Here is a 21,473-nt window from a genome sequence, read left to right as displayed (position 1 = left end):
GGGTGCACTCGCGAGAGCCCGTCTCCGTGCTGGCCAATCGGGCTGCGGCTTGCTGCCCGGTCCCGTTGCCATGCTGCTGGGCGGCACTGACGATGACGCGAGGTTAATGGCAGCGGCGGAGGAAGGAGCAGCGGCCCGGGCCGCCGCGCCGGGCGGCTGGTGGAGCCTGGAGGAGGCGGCCGTGCAGCTCGGCGCCTCGGAACCGGCGCTCAAGCTCTTCGTCTCCATCATCCTCGGTGAGGACATCAAGCGGCGGCGCTGCTGGAGGGAGGGAAGGGAGGGAGTGGGTTGCGAAGAGAGAGCGAAGGAGAAGAAATGCCGGCAGCGGGGAGGCTGCGCAGTGGCGTCGCGCCGGGAACGGAGCATGCGCGGTGGGTTTCAGTGCGCCGGCTTCTGCCGGGGGAGTCTGCGCGCTCGGGGTTTCTGGGGGAGGCGCCGGCGGCCGGCATTTCGGATTCTGCGCACCGTGAGCGTGTTCTTTGGTCCTTGTTCCAAAGTGCCCTCTCCTCCCCCAGGTGGAGGGGAGGCAACACACGGAAAATGCTGGAGGCAGGCAGCAGCAGCGGTGGAGAGGCGTGTCCAGCCCCTTCAGCAGGACTGGAGGAGAGGGGATTGGGAAAAGGGGGGGAGAGGGTGGGGGGGGGGAAGAGAGGGCATCAGGTGAAGTTAGAGGGGGAGACAGGCAAAAGTTGAGGGGATTGGGACAAAGAAGGGAGGGGGGAGAAGGTGGGGATATCAGGTGAGGCTGGGGTGGAGAGGGGAAGGCAAGGTGAGGGGGAGATAGGGGAGGGGAGCAGGAGAGGGCAAGGTGGGGGGAGACGGGAGACAGGAAGGGACCAATTGGGAAAAGGAAGGGAGGAGGGAGAGGGTGGGGATATCAGGTGAGGCAAGGTGAGGGGGAGACGGGGAGAGGGTGGGGAGACGGGAGACAGGAAGGGAGGAAATTGGGAAAAGGAAGGGAGGAGGGAGAGGGTGGGGACATCAGGCGAGGCAAGGTGAGGGGGAGATGGGGAGAGGGTGGGGAGACGGGAGACAGGAAGGGGGGAAATTGGGAAAAGGGAGGGAGAGGGTGGGGATATCAGGCGAGGCAAGGTGAGGGGGAGACGGGGAGAGGGGTGGGGAGACGGGAGACAGGAAGGGAGGAAATTGGGAAAAGGAAGGGAGGAGGGAGAGGGTGGGGACATCAGGCGAGGCAAGGGGGGAGAGGGGAAGGCAAGGTGAGGGGGAGACAGGGGAAAGGAGAGGGTGGAGACATGAGGCAAGGTTGGAGGGGGATGAAGAGGAAGCCAAGTTGAGGAGGAGTGGAAGGGGAGGGGATTGGGAAAAGGAAGGTAGTTGGATAGAATGGGGACCTCAGGTGAGGCTGGGGGTGGAAAGCGGAAGGCATATTGAGGGGGAGGGGGAGAGGGAGAGGAAGGTGAGGGGAAAGTGGAAGGGGGTGAGGGGAGAATTCTGGAGCCAGTACAGTTCTGCACCCCAGTACCATCAACTTTTTCCTGGATAAATAGAACAAGCTGCCAAGCAAATGTCTGAACCAATTCTGCTTCCTCTCTGAATATGTTGTCAAAATAGAATTTGAACCGATAATTTAATTTATAAAGCATTTAAGTTTGTGAACTTATTTCTTTCAGAAATTTCTTCATTGGGGTGAATAATTTTCAAAAGAAAACAATTAATTTGCTGTAAAGAGCTTAATTGCATTTTAAAGACTCTTTTAAGCAACCAACATTTGCCTTTTTATTTATAAGTAAACAACGTAATCATATTTTCCTCTCCATAGTCAGAAAGTAATTTAGATCCATGTTTCCCTTTAATTTAAGACGTGTGTACCACTCTGCTTTGAAGGAAATAATTCAAAAATGTTTTGCACTTTAATTTGAAGGAGTAGTTGAAATATATTTCCCCACTCGTCTCGGTGCCCACAGTATCAGATGCTTCCTGCACCTGGTGAAGTGGCCGCTGAGTGTCTGGGTGCTGGTTTTCTGCCACTGCAGCCTGTCCGCCTCACGGTCCCACGTGCCGTGCACTCAGAGATGCCCCGTCTGCGCGTTGCTGCGATTATTTGAGTCCCTGACCCCATCCCGTCAGCTGGGACCCGTCTGGCCGTTCCCCTTCGACCTCCCTCCCTCATTAACGGGGCGCTTTCGCCCACAGAAACGCCGCCGGCGGGGGCCCGTTTACTTGCTGTCTCGCTCGCACCGTCCTCCGTAAACCCTGGAGACCGCCGTGGCGTGGAACTCCCGGGCGGTGAGCAGTTTCCAAGATACTTGGGTTCATTCCACATTCCCCCCACCACCACACCCTCCCTGGCCACCATTCTGATGTTTGGTCTGAGCGACAGCGGGAACTCGTGACCGTGGCGGCGTGCTGTCCCGCGTCGAGTTGCTGCCCCGCGATTGGCCGGTTTGATGTTTGCTTTGACGCGCAGGTGCGCCTGACACCGTGGACGCTGAGTGTGTGTCTCGTTTAAGTACCCCGTGTAAGTGCTTCAAAATCACGGTGAAGTAAAAACTCGTACCTCTTGCCATAAACTGAGCATTGGGGGTGTGGGGGAGGAAGATTCTGGCCCTCTATGCCAGGGGTCCCCCAACCTTTCTCGCACCGCGGACTGGTTTAATATTGATAATGTTCTTGCGGACCGGCCGACCGGGGTGGGGGATTGTTCAAGTAGGGTTAAACTCACCTCAACATGCCTTTTACAGTTAGGGTTGCCAACTTTCTCACTCCCAAATAAGAGACAAAAGTAGCAGTCAAATCCCGGGACACTTGCGTTTACCCCGAGAAAGACTACCATGACCATGAAGCCTTGCGCGGGCTCCTGTGTGCGCATTCGTGACGTGCGTATGTGCGTACGTGCAGATTTTTTACCCCACAAATCAGTTTCGGCTTAATCTTCCCAACTATACGGTACGTAGATTACTTATACATTATATAGGCTGTGTATTTATCATATCATTCCTGCTCTGACTATATGTTAGTGTTATTTATTTTCAGTTTTGTGTGTTATTTGGAATGATTTGGTAGGTTATCTTCTGAGTCTGGGAACGCTCAAAAATTTTATAGTACATCAAATGGTAATTGCTTCTTCACTTTACGCCATTTCGGCTTACGAACGGTTTCATAGGGACGCGCTACCTTAGCGGGGGAAATACGGGACAAGGGCGGTCCCGTATGGGACAAACCAATTTAGCCCAATGTACGGGATGTCCCGGCTAAGACGGGACAGTTGGCAACCCTACGTTCAGGCTCGACAGGGCGTGACAGGGAAGGAGGAAAGGTGCAGCTGACTCGTATCGTTCCCTCGCGGCCTGGTAGCACATGCTTTGCGGCCCGGTGGTTGGAGACCGCTGCTGTACGCGATCTGCGTCCATCGCAGGAGGGTACAGCCCGACAGGGCCAGTCCCCCCACCCCCGTTCCCCAGCATCCACCTCGGGGTCCGTCGCTGCAGCCGATCCGCTTTACTTTCGGCGGGGGTGGGGGGGATTCCCAGCTTTCGCTCCGCGGCATTTAAAGAAGGGGTTTACGGAGAACGGGGTGGGAAACGGGAGGGGAGGTGGGCGAGACTTCTATGGGCGAAAACACCCCGTGAGTGGGAGAGGTCGGGGGGGGGGTGGAGAACGGTCAGACTGGTTGGACCTGACGGGAAGCGGACGGGCCACGGCGGCAGGAGGCCAGGGACTTACGCTGCCTCGAGGTTCAGTGATAGGCGTTCACAGGAAAGCAGATAAAATTTCTGAAAAGCTGCAGATAAAGTCTGACAAACTACAAATGTGCAGATTAAGGAAATAACAGCGAGGGGGGGTGGGGAGGGTTGTTCAGAGTCGTTGAGACTTGCGCCTGCAGGTTGCGAAATCGGTTCTGAGTTACGGTGGGTAAAGTTATCCGGTTGAGGAGCCTGATGGTTGAGGGGTGATAACTGTTCCTGAACCTGGTTGTGTGGGTCCTGAGGCTTCTGTACCTCCTTCCCGATGTTTGAGGGGTGATAATTGTCCCTGAACCTGGTGGTGTGGGTCCTGAGGCTCCTGTACCTCCTCCCTGATGGTTGAGGGGTGATAACTGTCCATGAACCTGGTGGTGTGGGTCCTGAGGCTCCTGTACCTCCTTCCTGATGGTTGAGGGGTGATAACTGTCCCTGCACCTGGTGGTGTGGGTCCTGAGGCTCCTGTACCTCCTTCCTGATGGTTGAGGGGTGATAACTGTTCATGAACCTGGTGGTGTGGGTCCTGAGGCTCCTGTCCCTCCTTCCTGCTGGTTGAGGGGTGATAACTGTTCATGAACCTGGTGGTGTGGGTCCTGAGGCTCCTGTCCCTCCTTCCCGATGGTCGAGGGGTGATAACTGTCCCTGAACCTGGTGGTGTGGGTCCTGAGGCTCCTGTACCTCCTTCCTGATGGTTGAGGGGTGATAACTGTCCCTGAACCTGGTGGTGTGGGTCCTGAGGCTCCTGTACTTCCTTCCTGATGGTTGAGGGGTGATAACTGTTCCTGAACCTGGTGGTGTGGGTCCTGAGGCTCCTGTACCTCCTTCCTGATGGTTTAGGGGTGATAACTGTCCCTGAACCTGGTGGTGTGGGTCCTGAGGCTCCTGTACTTCCTTCCTGATGGTTGAGGGGTGATAACTGTTCCTGAACCTGGTGGTGTGGGTCCTGAGGCTCCTGTACCTCCTTCCTGATGGTTTAGGGGTGATAACTGTCCCTGAACCTGGTGGTGTGGGTCCTGAGGCTCCTGTACTTCCTTCCTGATGGTTGAGGGGTGATAACTGTTCCTGAACCTGGTGGTGTGGGTCCTGAGGCTCCTGTACCTCCTCCGTGATGGTGGCGGTGAAAATCACACGCCGCCAGGTTCAGAAACAGTTGCTGCCCTGCAACCATCCTGTACGGGTGCTGATCACTTCACTCACCCCCAACTCTGAACTGATTCCACAACCTACGGACTCACTCTCAAGGCCTCGGCAACTCGTGTTCCGGGAATTGTTTTTATTTTACGTGTAGTTTTTCATCAATTCTATTGTGTTTTGTTTTTAACTTCGATCAGTTACAAATAGCCCCTGTACCTCGTAATGTAAGCCACCGAGTGTATGTTCCTGGTCTTCTGCTGCTGTAGCCCATTTACTTCAGCGTCTGACGTACTGTGCATTCAGAGATGCCGTTTTGCACGCTGCTGTTGTAATGGGCGCTTATTTGAGTCGCTGTTGCCTTCCCGTCAGCCTGAACCAATCTGGCTGTCGTTCTCCTCCGATCTCTCTCACTCACGGGGCATTTCTCCCTCACCCGCCCCCCCCCCCCCCACAGTACTGGAGCTCGCCGGGTGTTTTACTGTCCCTCGCACCGTCCGCTGTAAACTCGAGGGACCAGTGTGAGCGACGGTCCCAGGCGACCAGCAGTCTCTGGCGTACTCGAACCACCCCATCTGGCACCGCGTGGTCACTTCGATCCCATCTCTTCCCCGCAACCCCCCCCCCCCATTCCGTCGTTTGGTCTGAGCCACTACTTCTGGACCTCTTGACCACGTCGGCGTGCTTCTCTGCGTCGGGCCGCTGGCCACGTGATTGGCTGCTGAGGTCTTTGCGGCAGCGAGCGGGTGTGTCTGACGGAGGGGCCCTCCGATAACTTTGAACTTTTGGGAAGGGTCACTGACCTTTCCTGGAGGGGGCTGCGCGGTTAAGCTGAGCCTCGACGATCAGCGGTCGAGCATCCGCCGGGGGGAGCAAATGGAGAGGGTTTAGAAATGTGCCTTGCCAACCGTCCAGACAGATCAGGGCGCGGAAGCTTTGGAGAGGGTGCAGAGGAGACTTACGCGGTCCCAAAGCGCCAGCTGTCTATTCCCCCTCCCTGTAGATGCTGCCTGACCCGCTGAGCTCCGCCAGCATTTTGCTCTGGATTTCTGGCGTCTGCGGGATCTCTGGTGTTTGAGATTCAGCCAGGAAGCTGCCCGGATTAGAGAGCGCATCTTACGTGGAAAGGCTGAGCGAGCTCTGGGGTTTTTCTCGTTTGGAGCGCAGGTGACTTGCTAGAGGCGCACACAATGACGAGGGGCGTGGATCGAGACATTTTCCCCAGGGCAGAAACGGCGGATACGATTAGATTATGAGGACACGCAGTCCTCTTTTATTGTCATTTGGTAATGCAGGCATTAAGAAATGATGCAATGTTCCTCCAGTGTGATATCACAAAAACACAGGCAGCCCAAGACTGAAAAGCTGACAAAAACCACATAACTATAACATATAGTGGGCACGTGGCCTAGTGGTTAAGGCTTTCGACTAGCGATCTGAAGGTCGCCAGTTCGAGCCCCGGCCGAGGGAACGTGTTGTGTCCTTGAGCGAGGCACTTAACCACACACATTGCTCTGCGACGAGACTGGTGCCAAGCTGTATGGGTCCTAGTGCCCTTCCCTTGGACAACATCTGGGTCCTAGTGCCCTTCCCTTGGACAACATTGGTGTCGTGGAGAGGGGAGACTTGCAGCACGGGCAACTGCCGGTCTTCCGTACAACCTTGCTCAGGCCTGCGCTCTGGAGAGTGAAGACTTCCCAGGCGCAGATCCACGGTCTCGCAAGACTAACGGATGCCTTTTATAGTTACAACAGTGCAAGCAATACCGTAACTTGATGAAGAACAGGCCATGGACACGGTAAAAAAAAAAGTTTGAAGTCTCTCGAGGAGACCGGAGAAGGAAGAAAACTCTCCCTGCCATGAGCTTCCAGCGCCGCAAACTTGCCGATGCATCGCCCTGGAAGCACCTGACCACAGTCCGACTCTGAGTCCGTCCGAAAACTTTGAGCCTCCGACACCGAGCACCATCTCTGCTGAGCGCTTCGACCCCGGCCCCGGCCCCGGCTACAGGCAAAGGCAAAGCCGAGTATCTGGGGCCTTCCCCTCCGGAGATTCTCGATCGCACAGTAGCAGCGGCAGCGAAGCGGGCATTTCAGAAGTTTCTGCAGATGTTCCTCCGGGCTTCTCACGTCCGTCTCCATCAAATCAGGATTGTGCACGGCCCCGCGCAGACCAGGTCGTCACCCGGTACGTTGAGGCGGAGCGGGGCGCAGAATGAAGAGTCGCAGTTACAGAGAGAGTGGGGCGGGGCGGACGATCAGGCGCAAGGGGGCCGCGGCGAGGTGGATCGTGAGGTCAGGAGTCCAGCTGACGTCCTGGCGGGGGGGGGGGGGGCGGTCCGATGGTCCGATCGCAGCGGGTTAGAAGCCGTCCCTGACCCTGGTGGGACGGGCGTTCGGGCTTCTGTATCTCCTGCCCGGTGGGGGTGGGGAGAGAGAATGTCCCGGGAGGCTGCGACGTGCTGAGCCGTGTCCGCGACCCGGTCACGGGCGGGACGGTTTGCGTCCCGAACCGGGATGCGCCTGGTTCTGACGGGACGTTTTCCTCCCGCCTCTGCTCAACACCCTTTGGTGGTAAAGCCCTGCCTGATCTTTTGCTGCTTTAAGCACTCACCGTGCCGGTGCCTCCTTGCGACACGAGTCCAAGGTCGCTTGTGAGTGTCGACACCGGGTTAATGTTTGACCGGGGGAAGAAACAGCACGACGTGGCGCAGGGAGCAAAGGTCTTCTGACCCGCGGTCCGTTCTCAAAACCCGAGTTCGTTGCCGCCGGAACCTGGCACTCGGTGGCCGCGCAGAGCTCTCCGTCTCTCACCCGCCTCGGGCTTTCGCGGAGGGCTCTGCGTTTGCCGGCGCGGCGGTGGGGGGGGAGGTGGTTGCGGAGAGCGAGCTTGTCTGTCTGGCGGGTGCAAGGGATGCCGGGAATGGCGAGGGTGGAGGGCAGCGGTGTGGGGGACGGGGAGGCAGAGAAGGAGCTTCGGGGGCGGGCGGGTGCAGACGCACCCAGCTCTGAGACACCGGGCAAGGTCATCTGATTTCCAAACAAAGTCGTTTATTGATCAATACAGAGTGTCTCTCCGGTGCTTCCTGCTCCCTGTTCCCAGCCACGATTCCCCTCTCCCTGTCCCCTTTCCCACTCTCAGTCCAGAACAGGGACCTGTATCAGAATCAGGTTTACCATCGCTCACGTAAGTCATAAAAGTTGTTTTTTTTTCGCGGCCTATCTACACATGGCCAAGACCCTCGCGCAGCGCCATAAGCTGCCCCAGAGGTTTGTTTCCGTGCAGGGGGAAGAAAAAGTAGAGGAACACGACAGGATTCACGGCGAGCTGCGCCTGGATCGAGACCGACAGGCAACCGCTGTGCAAAAGAGGGCGGACCGCGCAGATAGGAGTATTGCTGAGAAACGAGCCGTGAACGCTCCTCGGGAAGGGAATCTGTGGGTTGCGACCGGCAGCCTGGGTCTCGGCCCGAGACGTCGCCTGCTCGCTCTTTTCCGCAGAGGCTTCCCGGCCTGCGGAGTTCCTCCTGCGTTTTGTGCGTGTGTGTGTTGCTCTGGATTTCCAGCGTCTGCAGACCTCCTCTTGCTTACGGAGTGCGAGCTGTTGCCCATGTAGCCGGCTCCCCCCCCACCCCCCGCTCCACGCAGCTGACGAACCCGAAGGAACGGCAGAGACCGATACCGTTCGGCACCGGGAGTCGCCCGTCGGCGTCAAACTCTACGTAGGGGCCCCAGCTCCAGATTTTACTTTACTTTACTTTATTGTCGCCAAACAATTGGTACTAGAACGTACAATCATCACAGCGATATTTGATTCTGCGCTTCCCGCTCCCTGGAGTACAAATCGATAGTAAATAGTAAAAATTTAAATTATAAATCATAAGTAGAAAATGGAAAGTAAGGTAGTGCAAAAAAACCGAGAGGCAGGTCCGGATATTTGGAGGGTACGGCCCAGATCCGGGTCAGGATCCGTTCAGCAGTCTTATCACAGTTGGAAAGAAGCTGTTCCCAAATCTGGCCGTACGAGTCTTCAAGCTCCTGAGCCTTCTCCTGGAGGGAAGAGGGATGAAAGGTGTGTTGGCTGGGTGGGTCGTGTCCTTGATTATCCTGGCAGCACTGCTCCGACAGCGTGCGGTGTAAAGTGAGTGCAAGGACGGAAGATTGGTTTGTGTGATGTGCTGGGCCGTGTTCACGATCTTCTGCAGCTTCTTCCGGTCTTGGACAGGACAACTTCCATACCAGGTTGTGATGCACCCTAGAAGAATGCTTTCTATGGTGCATCTATAAAAATTACTGAGGGTTTTAGGGTCAGGACAAATTTCTTTAGTTTTCTCAGGAAGTAAAGGCGCTGGTGGGTCTTCTTGGCAGTGGACTCTGCTTGGTTGGACCAAGTCAGGTCATTTGTGATTTTGACCCCGAGGAACTTAAAGCTTTTACCCCTCGGGGGTTTACTCCCGAAGCCTTCCCCCGTGATCGGGTCTAGCCGCAGGGCAGCGGAGATTGGAGATCGGAGTTTTCCTTCTCCCGGACGAGCCCCGTCTGCCGGAAGCGACTGGTTTTAAGGCGCCGGTAACCCACCTTCGCCCCGTCTCCCGTCATGAGGACCGGTTCCCCCAGGCTGGGTAGCTAAGCCACGTGCGAAGGCCGGGAGCTGGACTTGGTTGTCCGGGGGGGGGGGGGGGGGGGCTGCGATTTGAGCCGCACGCCAGCGGGAGCTTTTAGTAGGTGGTGGGGGCTTGTCCCCAGTCCCAACCCCCTCTCTAACAGCGATTAAGAGCCAGTATTAGATTAAGAGAACACTCAGTCCTCTTTTATTGTCATTTAGAAATGCATACATGCGTTAAGAAATGATAACAATGTTTCTCCGGCGTGATATCACAGAAAACAGGACAAACCAAAGAGTAACACTGACAGAACCACATAATTATAACATATAGTTACAGCAGAGCAAAGCAATACCATAATTTGATGAAGAACAGAGCATGGGCACGGTAAATAAAGTCTCAGAAGTCCCGAGTCAATCAACTCCCGAGTCCCCGATAGCAGGCAGCAAAAGGGAGAAACTCCCTGCCCTAAACCTCCAGGCACTGTCAACTTGCCGATGCCTTGGAAGCAGCCGACCACGGCCAACACTGAGTCCGTCCGTCCGAAAACTTCGAGCCTCCGACCAGCCTCCCTCTGGTACAGCCTCCCGAGCGCCATCCTCTGCCGAGCACCTTCCACCTCGCCCCGGCCGCTGAAACACGCAAAGCCGAGGATTTCGGGACCTTCAGCTCCAGAGATTCCGGTTACCACACAGTAGCAGCGGCAGCGAAGCGGGAATTTCAGAAGTTTTGCAGATGTTCCTCTGTACTCTCACGTCTGTCTCCATCAAATCAGGATTGCGCGTGGTCCCCAACTTGACAGATAACAGATATTCATCACCAGAGAGGCCGCGCGCGCCGCCATCGCGCTGCCATCTTCTCCCAACGAAGCCACTTGGCTTCTGGGCGCAACGCACCCACTGAACGGAGATTGTGAAACAGCGCATCGATGATTTAATGGAATGTAATTCAAAATGCATGCAGTAAAGCTGAGCACGGGTCAACGGGAAGCAGCTCGCTGTCCCGGGTGGCGGCAGGACGTTCACTGATCTTGCGGCCCCGAGGGAGGAAGCCAGTTCCCCCCGAGCCTGGCCATCCCGGCCCGGATGCTCCCCTACCTCCCCCTCGGCGGTGCCCCGGGCCTTACGTGTGCGGCGTTTCCGGAAGGGGGAGGGTGTTAAAGAGGAGGATGTGACGTTGAGGACTCGCTTGGAGTACCGCGGGCCACCTTGCCTGCTGGCGTCGGAGTGGGTCCGGGGCAGGATCACGAAAACGATTCGGGGGTCGAAAGGCTTGTCCCGTGAGGAGCAAGACACACGCAAAATGCTGGAGGAACTCGGCGGGCCAGGCAGCGTCTATGGGGGGGGGGTGGGGGGAGAAAAAGGCGCCGTCGAAGTTACGGGCCGAAACCGTTCTGCGTGTATGGCTCGGGTTTCCAGCTGGATCTTCCCTTGTTTTGTCGTGTGAGTAGAGTTTGATGGCCCTGGGCCTGTATTCACTGGAATCTGGGAGAGGGAGGGAGGGATCTCACTGTGCTGTGTTGAATGTTGCAAGGCCTCGATAGAGTGGACATGGAGTTTCCTGTAGTGCGGTAGTCTAGGAGCAGAGGACACAGATAGAGTGGATGTGGAGAGGATGTTTCCTGTAGTGCGGTAGTCTAGGAGCAGAGGACACAGATAGAGTGGATGTGGAGAGGATGTTTCCTGTAGTGAGGGTGTCTAGGAGCAGAGGACACAGATAGAGTGGATGTGGAGAGGATGTTTCCTGTAATGAGGGTGTCTAGGAGCAGAGGACACAAATAGAGTGGATGTGGAGAGGATGTTTCCTGTAGTGGGGGAGTCTAGGAGCAGAGGACACAGATAGAGTGGATGTGGAGAGGATGTTTCCTGTAGTGGGGGGAGTCTGGGATCAGAGGACACAGATAGAGTGGGTGTGGAGAGGATGTTTCCTGTAGTGGGGGAGTCTAGGACCAGAGGACACAGATAGAGTGGATGTGGAGAGGATGTTTCCTGTAGTGGGGGAGTCTAGGATCAGAGGGCACAGATAGAGTGGATGTGGAGAGGATGTTTCCTGTAGTGGGGGGAGTCTGGAATCAGAGGACACAGATAGAGTGGGTGTGGAGAGGATGTTTCCTGTAGTGGGGGAGTCTAGGACCAGAGGACACAGATAGAGTGGATGTGGAGAGGATGTTTCCTGTAGTGGGGGAGTCTGGGACCAGAGGACACAGATAGAGTGGATGTGGAGAGGATGTTTCCTGTAGTGGGGGGAGTCTGGGACCAGAGGACACAGATAGAGTGGATGTGGAGAGGATGTTTCCTGTAGTGGGGGAGTCTAGGACCAGAGGGATGTCCATTTGGAACGGAGAGGAGGAGGGATTTCTTTGGCCAGAGGGTGGGTGAATCTGTGGAGGCCGAGTCACTGGCTGTATTTAAGGCAGTGCTTGATGGATTCTTGATGAGTTGGGGCGTGGAAGAACTCGGGGAGAAGTTTGGAGACTGAAGCCGAGAGGGGGAAAAATGATCAGCCATGAGGAAACGGCGGAACAGACTCGACGGGCCGAACGGCCGAGTTCTGCTTCTGTGTCTTCTGATGTAAATGTCACGAGTTGTGGGGCAGTGGGGGGGACCCAGTAATTCATTCCGGGGGTTTTACCCGTCCTCCCGAACCAGAGTGAATGGCTGTTGGTCCATTGGTAATCGGTCGATTACTGTCGCGCACACCGAGGTAGAGTTTTTAATAAACACACACCGTCCTCGGAGGTGATCTCCCTGATCGTGGCCGTGCAGGCCGGCCGGGGTGACGACGGGCCCGCTGGCCGACGTCAGTCGGGGCGAGCCGAGTTCGGAAGCGAGGAAGCCGCGCGGCAACTTCGTCAGTCTCTGGCCGGGCTGCGTCTGGGGTATCGCGTTACGTTTCCTGGTCTCGCCCCACCGCGGGGGGGAGGCCGGGTGACGGGGCTGGTGGCCGATTGCGGATGAGAGACCGTGACCTACCCAAACCCGGGTTGTGTTCCCTGCACCTTCGGAGGGGGGTGCGGCGGGGTGCCCGAGAGGGGATCCGATCGAGGTTTGTTCGGTGATGAGAGGGCAGGGAGTATCTGTTTGCTGGGGTCGCGATGCCTGGTACTAGAGGGCATGATTTGAAGGGGAGCCGGGGTAGCCTCAAAGGGGACATGGGGGGGGGGTGATTTTTGTTTTCAAATGTTTTTATTAATTATTGAAAATCGATAACAAAAAAAACACATTGAAATAATCAAGTAAATATATCAATATCTATAATAAGAGTCAAACTATTAACCAAGCTAAACAATATATCAATAATAATAATTAAAAAAAGACAATGTTAAATCTTTTTTTTGGAAAAAAGAAAGGAAGGAAAAAAGAACCCCTACTAACTAAAAAAAAACCCAGCTAACAAAAAAAACAAGGAAAAGAAACCCATTTGGAGCACAACCCCGGAGCTATACGCCATACAAACTTCCACAAAAAAGACATCAGTCCGCCAACCAAATCCATTCACCCAAGAATCAGAAGGGGACCATCTTAATGAACTCAAATCAAATAGTCGCGGGCAAACGAGCCCCACCTTTTCTCAAAGTCAAATCGCGGATCGAAAGTTTGGCTTCTAATTTTTTTCCAAACTAAGACATAACATCACCCGAGAGAACCATTGTATCAAAGTGGGAGCAGAGGCATCTTTTACTAGCCCTTCTAGCCAATAATGCGACAAATGCAATTACATGCTGGTCTGATATAGAAATATCATGAATATATTGAGGAATTATACCGAACAAAGCCGTCAATTTATCAGGTTGTAAATTAATATTTAAAGCTTTAGAAATTGTGGAAAAAACAGATTTTCAAAACTGTTTCAATACAGTGCACGACCAAAACATATGTGTCAATGTAGCTGTCTCAGTTTTACGTCTTACCACACTGACTACTAACATTAGGAAATATTTTAGACAGTCTCTCCTTTGTCAAATAATAACGATGTACAATTTTAAATTGAGTCAGAGAATTACTGGCGCAAATCGAAGAAGAGTTGACCAACTTCAAAATTCGCAACCAATCCTCTGTTATCAAGGGTCTCTTACTCACTCTTCCTTCAGTGAGTCCTGACGAAGGGTCTCGGCCTGAAACGTCGACTGTACCTCTTCCTAGAGATGCTGCCTGGCCTGCTCAACTTTGATGTGTGTTGTTTGAACTTCCAGCATTGGCAGACTTCCTCTTCTCTCTGTTATCAAGGTCATGTTAAGCTCTCTTTCCCAATCTTGCTTAAACTTAAATAGAGGGTAATTATCCTGTTGTAAAATAGTAAATTATAAATTTTCCCCATAAAACCTTTCACTAGAGGGTGGATTTTTAAAATAATGTCTGACAGGTCAGAATCTTGTATATATGGAAAAGGAGGTGAATATTTTTGACACAGGAATGCCCTGCAGGAGGCAGATAAATTCGGGTCTTTCGAGAGCCGGTCGGCACACGGAGACTGTGGAGGCCCCTCTGGCAGGCCGGTTCCCCTCAATTGGGGCGGAGCGCCCCTGTGCCCGCGTCCCTCAGGTTTTGCGTGCCGCTGGGGGAGGGTAGGAAACGGGGGCGGGGGGTCCTGAGGAGAGGATTGGGGGGGAGGGGAGAGAGTTGGGCAGGAAGCTGCAAGGCACCTCCGGACCGCTGGCCGGCGAGGGCGAGAGCGGGAGGATGAGGCGGTCGAGTGCGCGGCTGAGGAGCTGGTTGGGTGGGGGGACGTGCAGTGACCGGGATCCGATCGGGAGGCTGAACCACTGGGCCACGCCCGGTCGCCGTCTCCCGCTGCGTCTCAACCCGCCGGGGTCCTGTCGAGCTCCCCCCGGGGGACACCCTGCCCTTTTGTGCAAAGGGTTTGCGACGGGTGGGTTGGCAAGTTTGCAGACGACACACAAAGGTTGGCGGTGTTGTGGACAGTGCAGAAGATTGCAGAGAGACATTGATAGGATGCAGAAGTGGGCTGAGAAGTGGCAGATGGAGTTGAACCCGGAGAAGTGTGAGGTGGGACACTTTGGAAGGACAAACTCCAAGGCAGAGTACAAAGTAAATGGCAGGATACTTGGTAGTGTGGAGGAGCAGAGGGATCTGGGGGTACATGTCCACAGATCCCTGAAAGTTGCCTCACAGGTGGATAGGGTAGTTAAGAAAGCTTATGGGGTGTTAGCTTTCATAACTACACACACACACACACACACACACACACACACACACACACACCCACCCACCCACCCCTGCCCGTGCAAGGCTTCATGGTCACGGAGGTTTCATGGTCACGGTGGTCTCATGGTCACGGTGGTCTTTCTCGGGGTAAACAACTTTACAACGAGCGTCTTTTTCTGTAAAAGCGAAAATCCTGTTTCGGTTAACAAAAACGAGTACGAGTGTCGGTCTTTCGCAAAAGCGAAACGTGTCCTCCGTAATTCCGGGGGTCTGTGAAGCTTTACGGAAAGCATTGCAGCCAGAGTTCCTTCCCTGCCCTTCAGTCGCCCAATGGGAAGCTATTGCCGCGTGGGAGGAAATGCGACGCTACCAAGCGGACCAATCACAAGCTGTTTCGTTACGTTTTGGGAGAGGTGCGTGTTAGGCTACGGCGTAGGGTGTGCGGCTACGCCGTACCTACGGCGTACATTTGACGCCCAGGTATAAATCAGCCTTTAAGAAGCAAGCTCTCTCCACACAGCCCCTTTCCACCTTTCTCCCCCCTCCCCCGCCTTAAATCCTTGTCCTCCCTCTTGCCCCAGACGAATCTCCTCTGCACCCTCTCTAATCCGGGCAGCATCCTGGTGAATCTCCTCTGCACCCTCTCTAATCCAGGCAGCATCCTGGCGAACCTCCTCTGCACCCTCTCTAATCCAGGCAGCATCCTGGTGAATCTCTAATCCAGGCAGAATCTCTAATCTACCCTCTAATCCAGGCAGCATCCTGGTGAATCTCCTCTGCACCCTCTCTAATCCAGGCAGCATCCTGGTGAATCTCCTCTGCACCCTCTCTAATCCGGGCAGCGTCCTGGCGAACCTCCTCTGCACCCTCTCTAATCCGGGCAGCATCCCGGTGAATCTCCTCTGCACCCTCTCTAATCCGGGCAGCGTCCTGGCGAACCTCCTCTGCACCCTCTCTAATCCAGGCAGCATCCTGGTGAATCTCCTCTGCACCCTCTCTAATCCGGGCAGCGTCCTGGCGAACCTCCTCTGCACCCTCTCTAATCCGGGCAGCATCCCAGTGAATCTCCTCAGCACCCTCTCTAATCCGGGCAGCATCCGTCTGCCCGGAGCGACTGGTTTGAAGGTGCCGGTGAACCCGCCTTCACCCCCGAGACGGTTCCCCCGGGCTCGGCTGCTGAGGCACACGTGAAGGCCGGGAGCTGGACTTGGTTGTCAGACGTTGTTGGGAGCATTTAATAGGCAGTGGGAGCTTGTCCCCTTATCTCCCTGCCCCGCCCCTCCAGCTGTAACAACCTTCAGAAACCACTTTATCTAATCTTCAAATAATTATTTAAACCTCTGTCGGGTTTTCGCTCAGCCTGTGCGGCTCCGGACAAAACAACTCAAGTTCGTCTGACCTCCCCCTCCCCCCACCCCTCAGTTCGATATCTCTAATGCAGGCAATGGCCTCCTCTGGGCTCCCTCCAAATCTTCCTCGAGCCTACTGCCACGGGAGGAGCAGAACTGAATTCCGCTGTACTTCCCGAGAGAGCCCTGACCAGCGTTTTTGATATCACTCTTTGCTCGACGCCCCGGCTGGTGGAAGCAAGCCCTCTCGAGTGAGACGCAGTGAAAGTTTCTGAGCTGGTTGACCAGGCGGTTTAGAAGGCATTCGCCTTCGGTTGGGGAGGGGGAGAAATTGAGTTCAAGAGTTGTGAAGTAATGTCACAGCTCTGTAAAACCCTGGTTGGACCACACTTCTGCTCACCTCATTATAGGAAGGATGCTGTCTGGATCAGAGAGAGCGCAGAGGGGATTCGCCAGAGTGCTGTCTGGATTAGAGAGGGTGCAGAGGAGATTCGCCAGGGTGCTGCCTGGATTAGAGCGGGTGCAGAGGAGATTCACCAGGACGCTGCCTGGATTAGAGAGGGTGCAGAGGAGATTCACCGGGATGCTGCCTTGATTAGAGAGGGTGCAGAGGAGATTCACCAGGATGCTGCCCGGATTAGAGAGGGTGCAGAGGAGGTTCACCAGGATGCTGCCAGGATTAGAGAGGGTGCAGAGGAGATTCGCCAGGGTGCTGCCTGGATTAGAGCGGGTGCAGAGGAGATTCACCAGGACGCTGCCTGGATTAGAGAGGGTGCAGAGGAGATTCACCGGGATGCTGCCTTGATTAGAGAGGGTGCAGAGGAGATTCACCAGGATGCTGCCCGGATTAGAGAGGGTGCAGAGGAGGTTCACCAGGATGCTGCCCGGATTAGAGAGGGTGCAGAGGAGGTTCACCAGGATGCTGCCAGGATTAGAGAGGGTGCAGAGGAGATTCACCAAGATGCTGCCCGGATTAGAGAGGGTGCAGAGGAGATTCGCCAGGATGCTGTCTGGATTAGAGGGGGTGCAGAGGAGATTCACCGGGATGCTGCCCGGATTAGAGAGGGTGCAGAGGAGATTCGCCAGGATGCTGCCTGGATTAGAGAGGGTGCAGAGGAGATTCACCGGGATGCTGCCCAGATTAGAGAGGGTTCAGAGGAGGTTCGCCAGGATGCTGCCCGGATTAGAGAGGGTGCAGAGGAGATTCACCAGGATGCTGCCCGGATTAGAGAGGGTGCAGAGAAGGTTCTCCACGATGCTGCCCGGATTAGAGAGGGTGCAGAGGAGATTCGCCAGGATGCTGCCCGGATTACAGAGGGTGCAGAGAAGGTTCGCCAGGATGCTGCCCGGATTAGAGAGGGTGCAGAGGAGATTCACCAGGATGCTGCCCGGATTAGAGAGGGTGCAGAGGAGATTCGCCAGGATGCTGCCCGGATTAGAGAGGGTGCAGAGGAGATTCCCCAGGATGCTGCCCGGATTAGAGATGGTGCAGAGGAGATTCGCCAGGATGCTGTCTGGATTAGAGAGAGCGCAGAGGGGATTCGCCAGAGTGCTGTCTGGATTAGAGAGGGTGCAGAGGAGATTCACCAGGATGATGCCTGGATTAGAGAGGGTGCAGAGGAGATTCACCAGGACGCTGCCTAGATTAGAGAGGGTGCAGAGGGGATTCACCGGGATACTGCCTGGATTAGAGAGTGCGCAGAGGAGATTCACCAGGACGCTGCCTAGATTAGAGAGGGTGCAGAGGGGATTCACCGGGATACTGCCTGGATTAGAGAGGGTGCAGAGGAGATTCACCAGGATGCTGCCTGGATTAGAGAGGGTGCTGCAGAGGAGATTCACCAGGATGCTGCCTGGATTAGAGAGGGTGCTGCAGAGGAGATTCACCAGGACGCTGCCTGGATTGGAGAGGGTGCAGAGGAGATTCAACAGGACGCTGCCTAGATTAGACAGGGTGCAGAGGAGATTCACCAGGATGCTGCCCAGATTAGAGGGCATTTTATGAGGCGAGGTCGAGGGAGCTCGGGCTTTTCTCTTCGGAGCGAAGGAGGACGAGAGGAGACTTGACAGAGGCGTACGAGGTGATAAGAGACACAGACAGAGCGGGCGGTCAGAGCCTTTTTCCCTGGGTCGGAAATGGCCAAGATGTGAAGGCATAATTTTTCAGCGATTGGAAGAAGGAACAGTACAAAGCTGAAATCCCAGGTGCGCATATCTAGCTGAGGTGGTTAAGACTTTTTTCACAGTTCTGCAGTAAGCTTATGTATTGCCCTGTGCTCATGCCACGCACAAAAATAAGTAAATTTCATGGCACAGGTGAGGGATGGTAAACCTGATTCTGATGGGGGTCTCTGTCGTGGACTGAGAGTGGGAAAGGAGGAGGGAGAGGGGAAACACCAGAGAGTCATTCTGTCGTGATCAATAAAGCAATTGTTTGGAATCGGATGACCTTGGCTGGTGTCTCAGGGCTGTGCGTGTCTGCACCACAGTCTCCTCAGGAAATAGAGACGGCTCTGACCCTTCTTGTAGACAGCCTCAGTGTTCTTTGACCAGTCCAGTTTATTGTTGATTCGTATCCCCAGGTATTTGTAATCCTCCACCACGTCCACACTGACCCCCTGGATGGAAGCAGGGGTCACCGGTACCTTAGCTCTCCTCAGGTCTACCACCAGCTCCTTAGTCTTTTTCACATTAAGCTGCAGATAATTCTGTTCACACCATAGAAACTACAGCACAGGAACAGGCCTTTCGGTCCTTCTTGGCTGTGCCGAACCATTTTCTGCCCAGTCCCACTGACCTGCACACGGACCATATCCCTCCATACACCTCCCATCCATATATCTGTCCAATTTATTCTTAAATGTTAAAAAAGATCCCGCATTTACCTCCTCGTCTGGCAGCTCATTCCATACTCCCACCACTCTCTGTGTGAAGAAGCCCCCCCCAATGTTCCCTTTAAACTTTTCCCCCGTCACCCTTAACCCATGTCCTCTGGTTTTTTTCTCCCCTTGCCTCAGTGGAAAAAGCCTGCTTGCATTCACTCTATCTATACCTATCATAATTTTATATACCTCTATCAAATCTCCCCTCATTCTTCTACGCTCCAGGGAATAAAGTCCTAACCTATTCAACCTTTCTCTGTAACTGAGTTTCTCAAGTCCCGGCAACATCCTTGTAAACCTTCTCTGCACTCTTTCAACCTTATTAATATCCTTCCTGTAATTCGGTGACCAAAACTGAACACAATACTCCAGATTCGGCCTCACCAATGCCTTATACAACCTCACCATAACATTCCATGTGACAAAGTTTCCAACCGTAGCCCTGTACTCAGCCTCATCTCCCTTGCTGATGCATCCAACTATGGCAGAGTCATCCGAAAACTTCTGAAGGTGACAAGACTCTGTGCAGTAGTTTAAGTCCGAGGTGTAAATGGTGAATAGAATGGGAGACAAGACAGTCCCCTGTGGAGCGCCAGTGCTGCTGATCACTCTGTCGGGGACACAGTGTTGCAAGCACACGTACTGTGGTCTGCCAGTCAGGTAATCAATAAACCATGACCCCAGGGAAGCATCCACCTGCATCGCTGTCAGCTTCTCCCCCAGCGGAGCAGAGCGGATGGTGTCCGCTGCGTCACGGCGGCAGCCATCTTTGGCGGACAGCGTTCATATCGTAAAGTTTACAAAGATCTGTTTCAGATCCTGCAGATAGCTTACTGAGTTTTCTTTTTGAAAAAAAATTGATTCACTATGTCGAATTCAAAAGAAGTGAGGGGCGTGAAGCGCAAAAGAACTGCAAATTTGTTTGAAGTTGAATGGCTTAACGAAATAGTAGAAATGATAAGACATCTTGAGACTGATCACATACTTTGAAGAAGATCAGATATGTAACCCTGTGGCTAAATACTGTCACAGGAAATTGATAAACATCACATACAAAGTAGCTCTACGGGCTTTAAGTGATGTCTTTGAACAGACTGCACTGTGCACGAGGCAAAATTAACGAGAAAAATTAAGCCAACAACGTGAAGAGAACGTCACAGTAGATGCAAGTTCGCTGTTGACTTTTATAAACGGTCTTTGTGTTCACTTAGAAGAAAGGTTTCCCGAAGATGAGGTACAAGAATGGTCAGCTTCTGATTTCTCCACAACTGCAGATTGTGACTTCACATTTGGCTAATGTTAGTTAATGTCTAAAATATCATGATTCTCTAGCTGAAAATACTGTAATACTTCATACTTTATTGTCGCCAAACAATTGATACTAGAGCGTACAATCATCGCAGCGATATTTGATTCTGCTCTGAGTGCTCCCTGGAGTACAAATTGATAGTAAATATTAAAAATTTAAATTATAAATCATAAATAGAAAATGGAAAGTAAGGTAGTGCAAAAAAACCGGGAGGCAGGTCCGGATATTTGGAGGGTACGGCCCAGATCCGGGTCAGGATCCATTCAACAGTCTTATCACAGTTGGAAAGAAGCTGTTCCCAAATCTGGCCTTACGAGTCTTCAAGCTCCTGAGCCTTCTCCCCGAGGGAAGAGGGACGAAAAGTGTGTTGGCTGGGTGGGTCATGTCCTTGATTATCCTGGCAGCACTGCTCCGACAGCGTGCGGTGTAAAGTGAGTCCACGGACGGAAGGTTGGTTTGCGTGATGTGCTGCGCCGTGTTCATGATCTTCTGCAGCTTCTTCCAGTCTTGGACAGGACAACTTCCATACCAGGTTGTGATGCATCCTAGAAAAATGCTTTCTATGGTGCATCTATAAATATTAGTGAGGGTTTTAGGGGACAGGCCAAATTTCGTTAGTTTTCTCAGGAAGTAAAGGCGCTGGTGGGCCTTGGCAGTGGACTCTGCTTGGTTGGACCAAGTCAGGTCATTTGTGATATTGACCCCAAGGAACTTAAAGCTTTTGACCTGTTCCACTCGCGCACCACTGATGTAAATGGGGTCGTGCAGTGCGCTACTCCTTCTGAAATCAACAACCGATTCCTTTGTCTTGCTGATGTTGAGGGATACATATATATATTAGTTAGACAGTTTAATGATTTCAAATTTTCTGTGCAAGAAAAAATTAAATCCAAACTGATTTCAAACTTTGCTCAAATGGTGGCATTTGTACTTCAAAAGGAACAGTTTTGCGAGCTTGCACGGTTGATGGACGTTGGGGGAGCCTTCCTTGCGTCTAGTGCGGACTGTGAGCGAGGTTTTGGCCTAATGAATCAACTCAAAAGCAAGCTGAGAAACCGTTCAGGTGAATGTCATTTGGATATGTTAATGAGAATCAAAAGCTATCAGTTGGATGGAAAGCAATTCACTGTGGCGACCCACTTTCTACACAAGCGAACCGGCTCGCAAAATAGCCCGCGCGCGGGGAGAGACTTTTGTAATGCACCTCTGGCGTCATTTCCGCCCGGAGAGGGCTGGAAGGGAACTGCTTAAAAGCCAGTGCCGCGACGTTTGAATAGACGAGTCTCGAGTGCGAATTACAGACTGCGTGTCGTTATTTCTGGCTCTGTGTGCA

The 21,473-nt window shown here is 53.7% G+C and overlaps 1 protein-coding gene across 1 annotated transcript in view; it reads left to right on the top strand.

Annotated features, from left to right (window-relative positions):
* The window catches only part of lpcat3 (lysophosphatidylcholine acyltransferase 3), a gene marked incomplete at its 3' end in the record, with an annotated part of 35,590 nt that continues 14,117 nt past the window's right edge, over positions 1–21,473 (top strand). Inside the window, exon 1 of the mRNA XM_072250202.1 lies at positions 1–236. Coding sequence (XP_072106303.1) covers positions 71–236 — 166 coding nt within the window. The remainder of the gene's footprint in view (positions 237–21,473) is intronic.

This window comes from Mobula birostris, unplaced genomic scaffold (assembly GCF_030028105.1).
Source record: "Mobula birostris isolate sMobBir1 unplaced genomic scaffold, sMobBir1.hap1 scaffold_2139, whole genome shotgun sequence".
Classification (NCBI taxonomy): domain Eukaryota; kingdom Metazoa; phylum Chordata; class Chondrichthyes; order Myliobatiformes; family Myliobatidae; genus Mobula; species Mobula birostris.
This window is presented reverse-complemented; position numbering and strand designations above follow the sequence as displayed.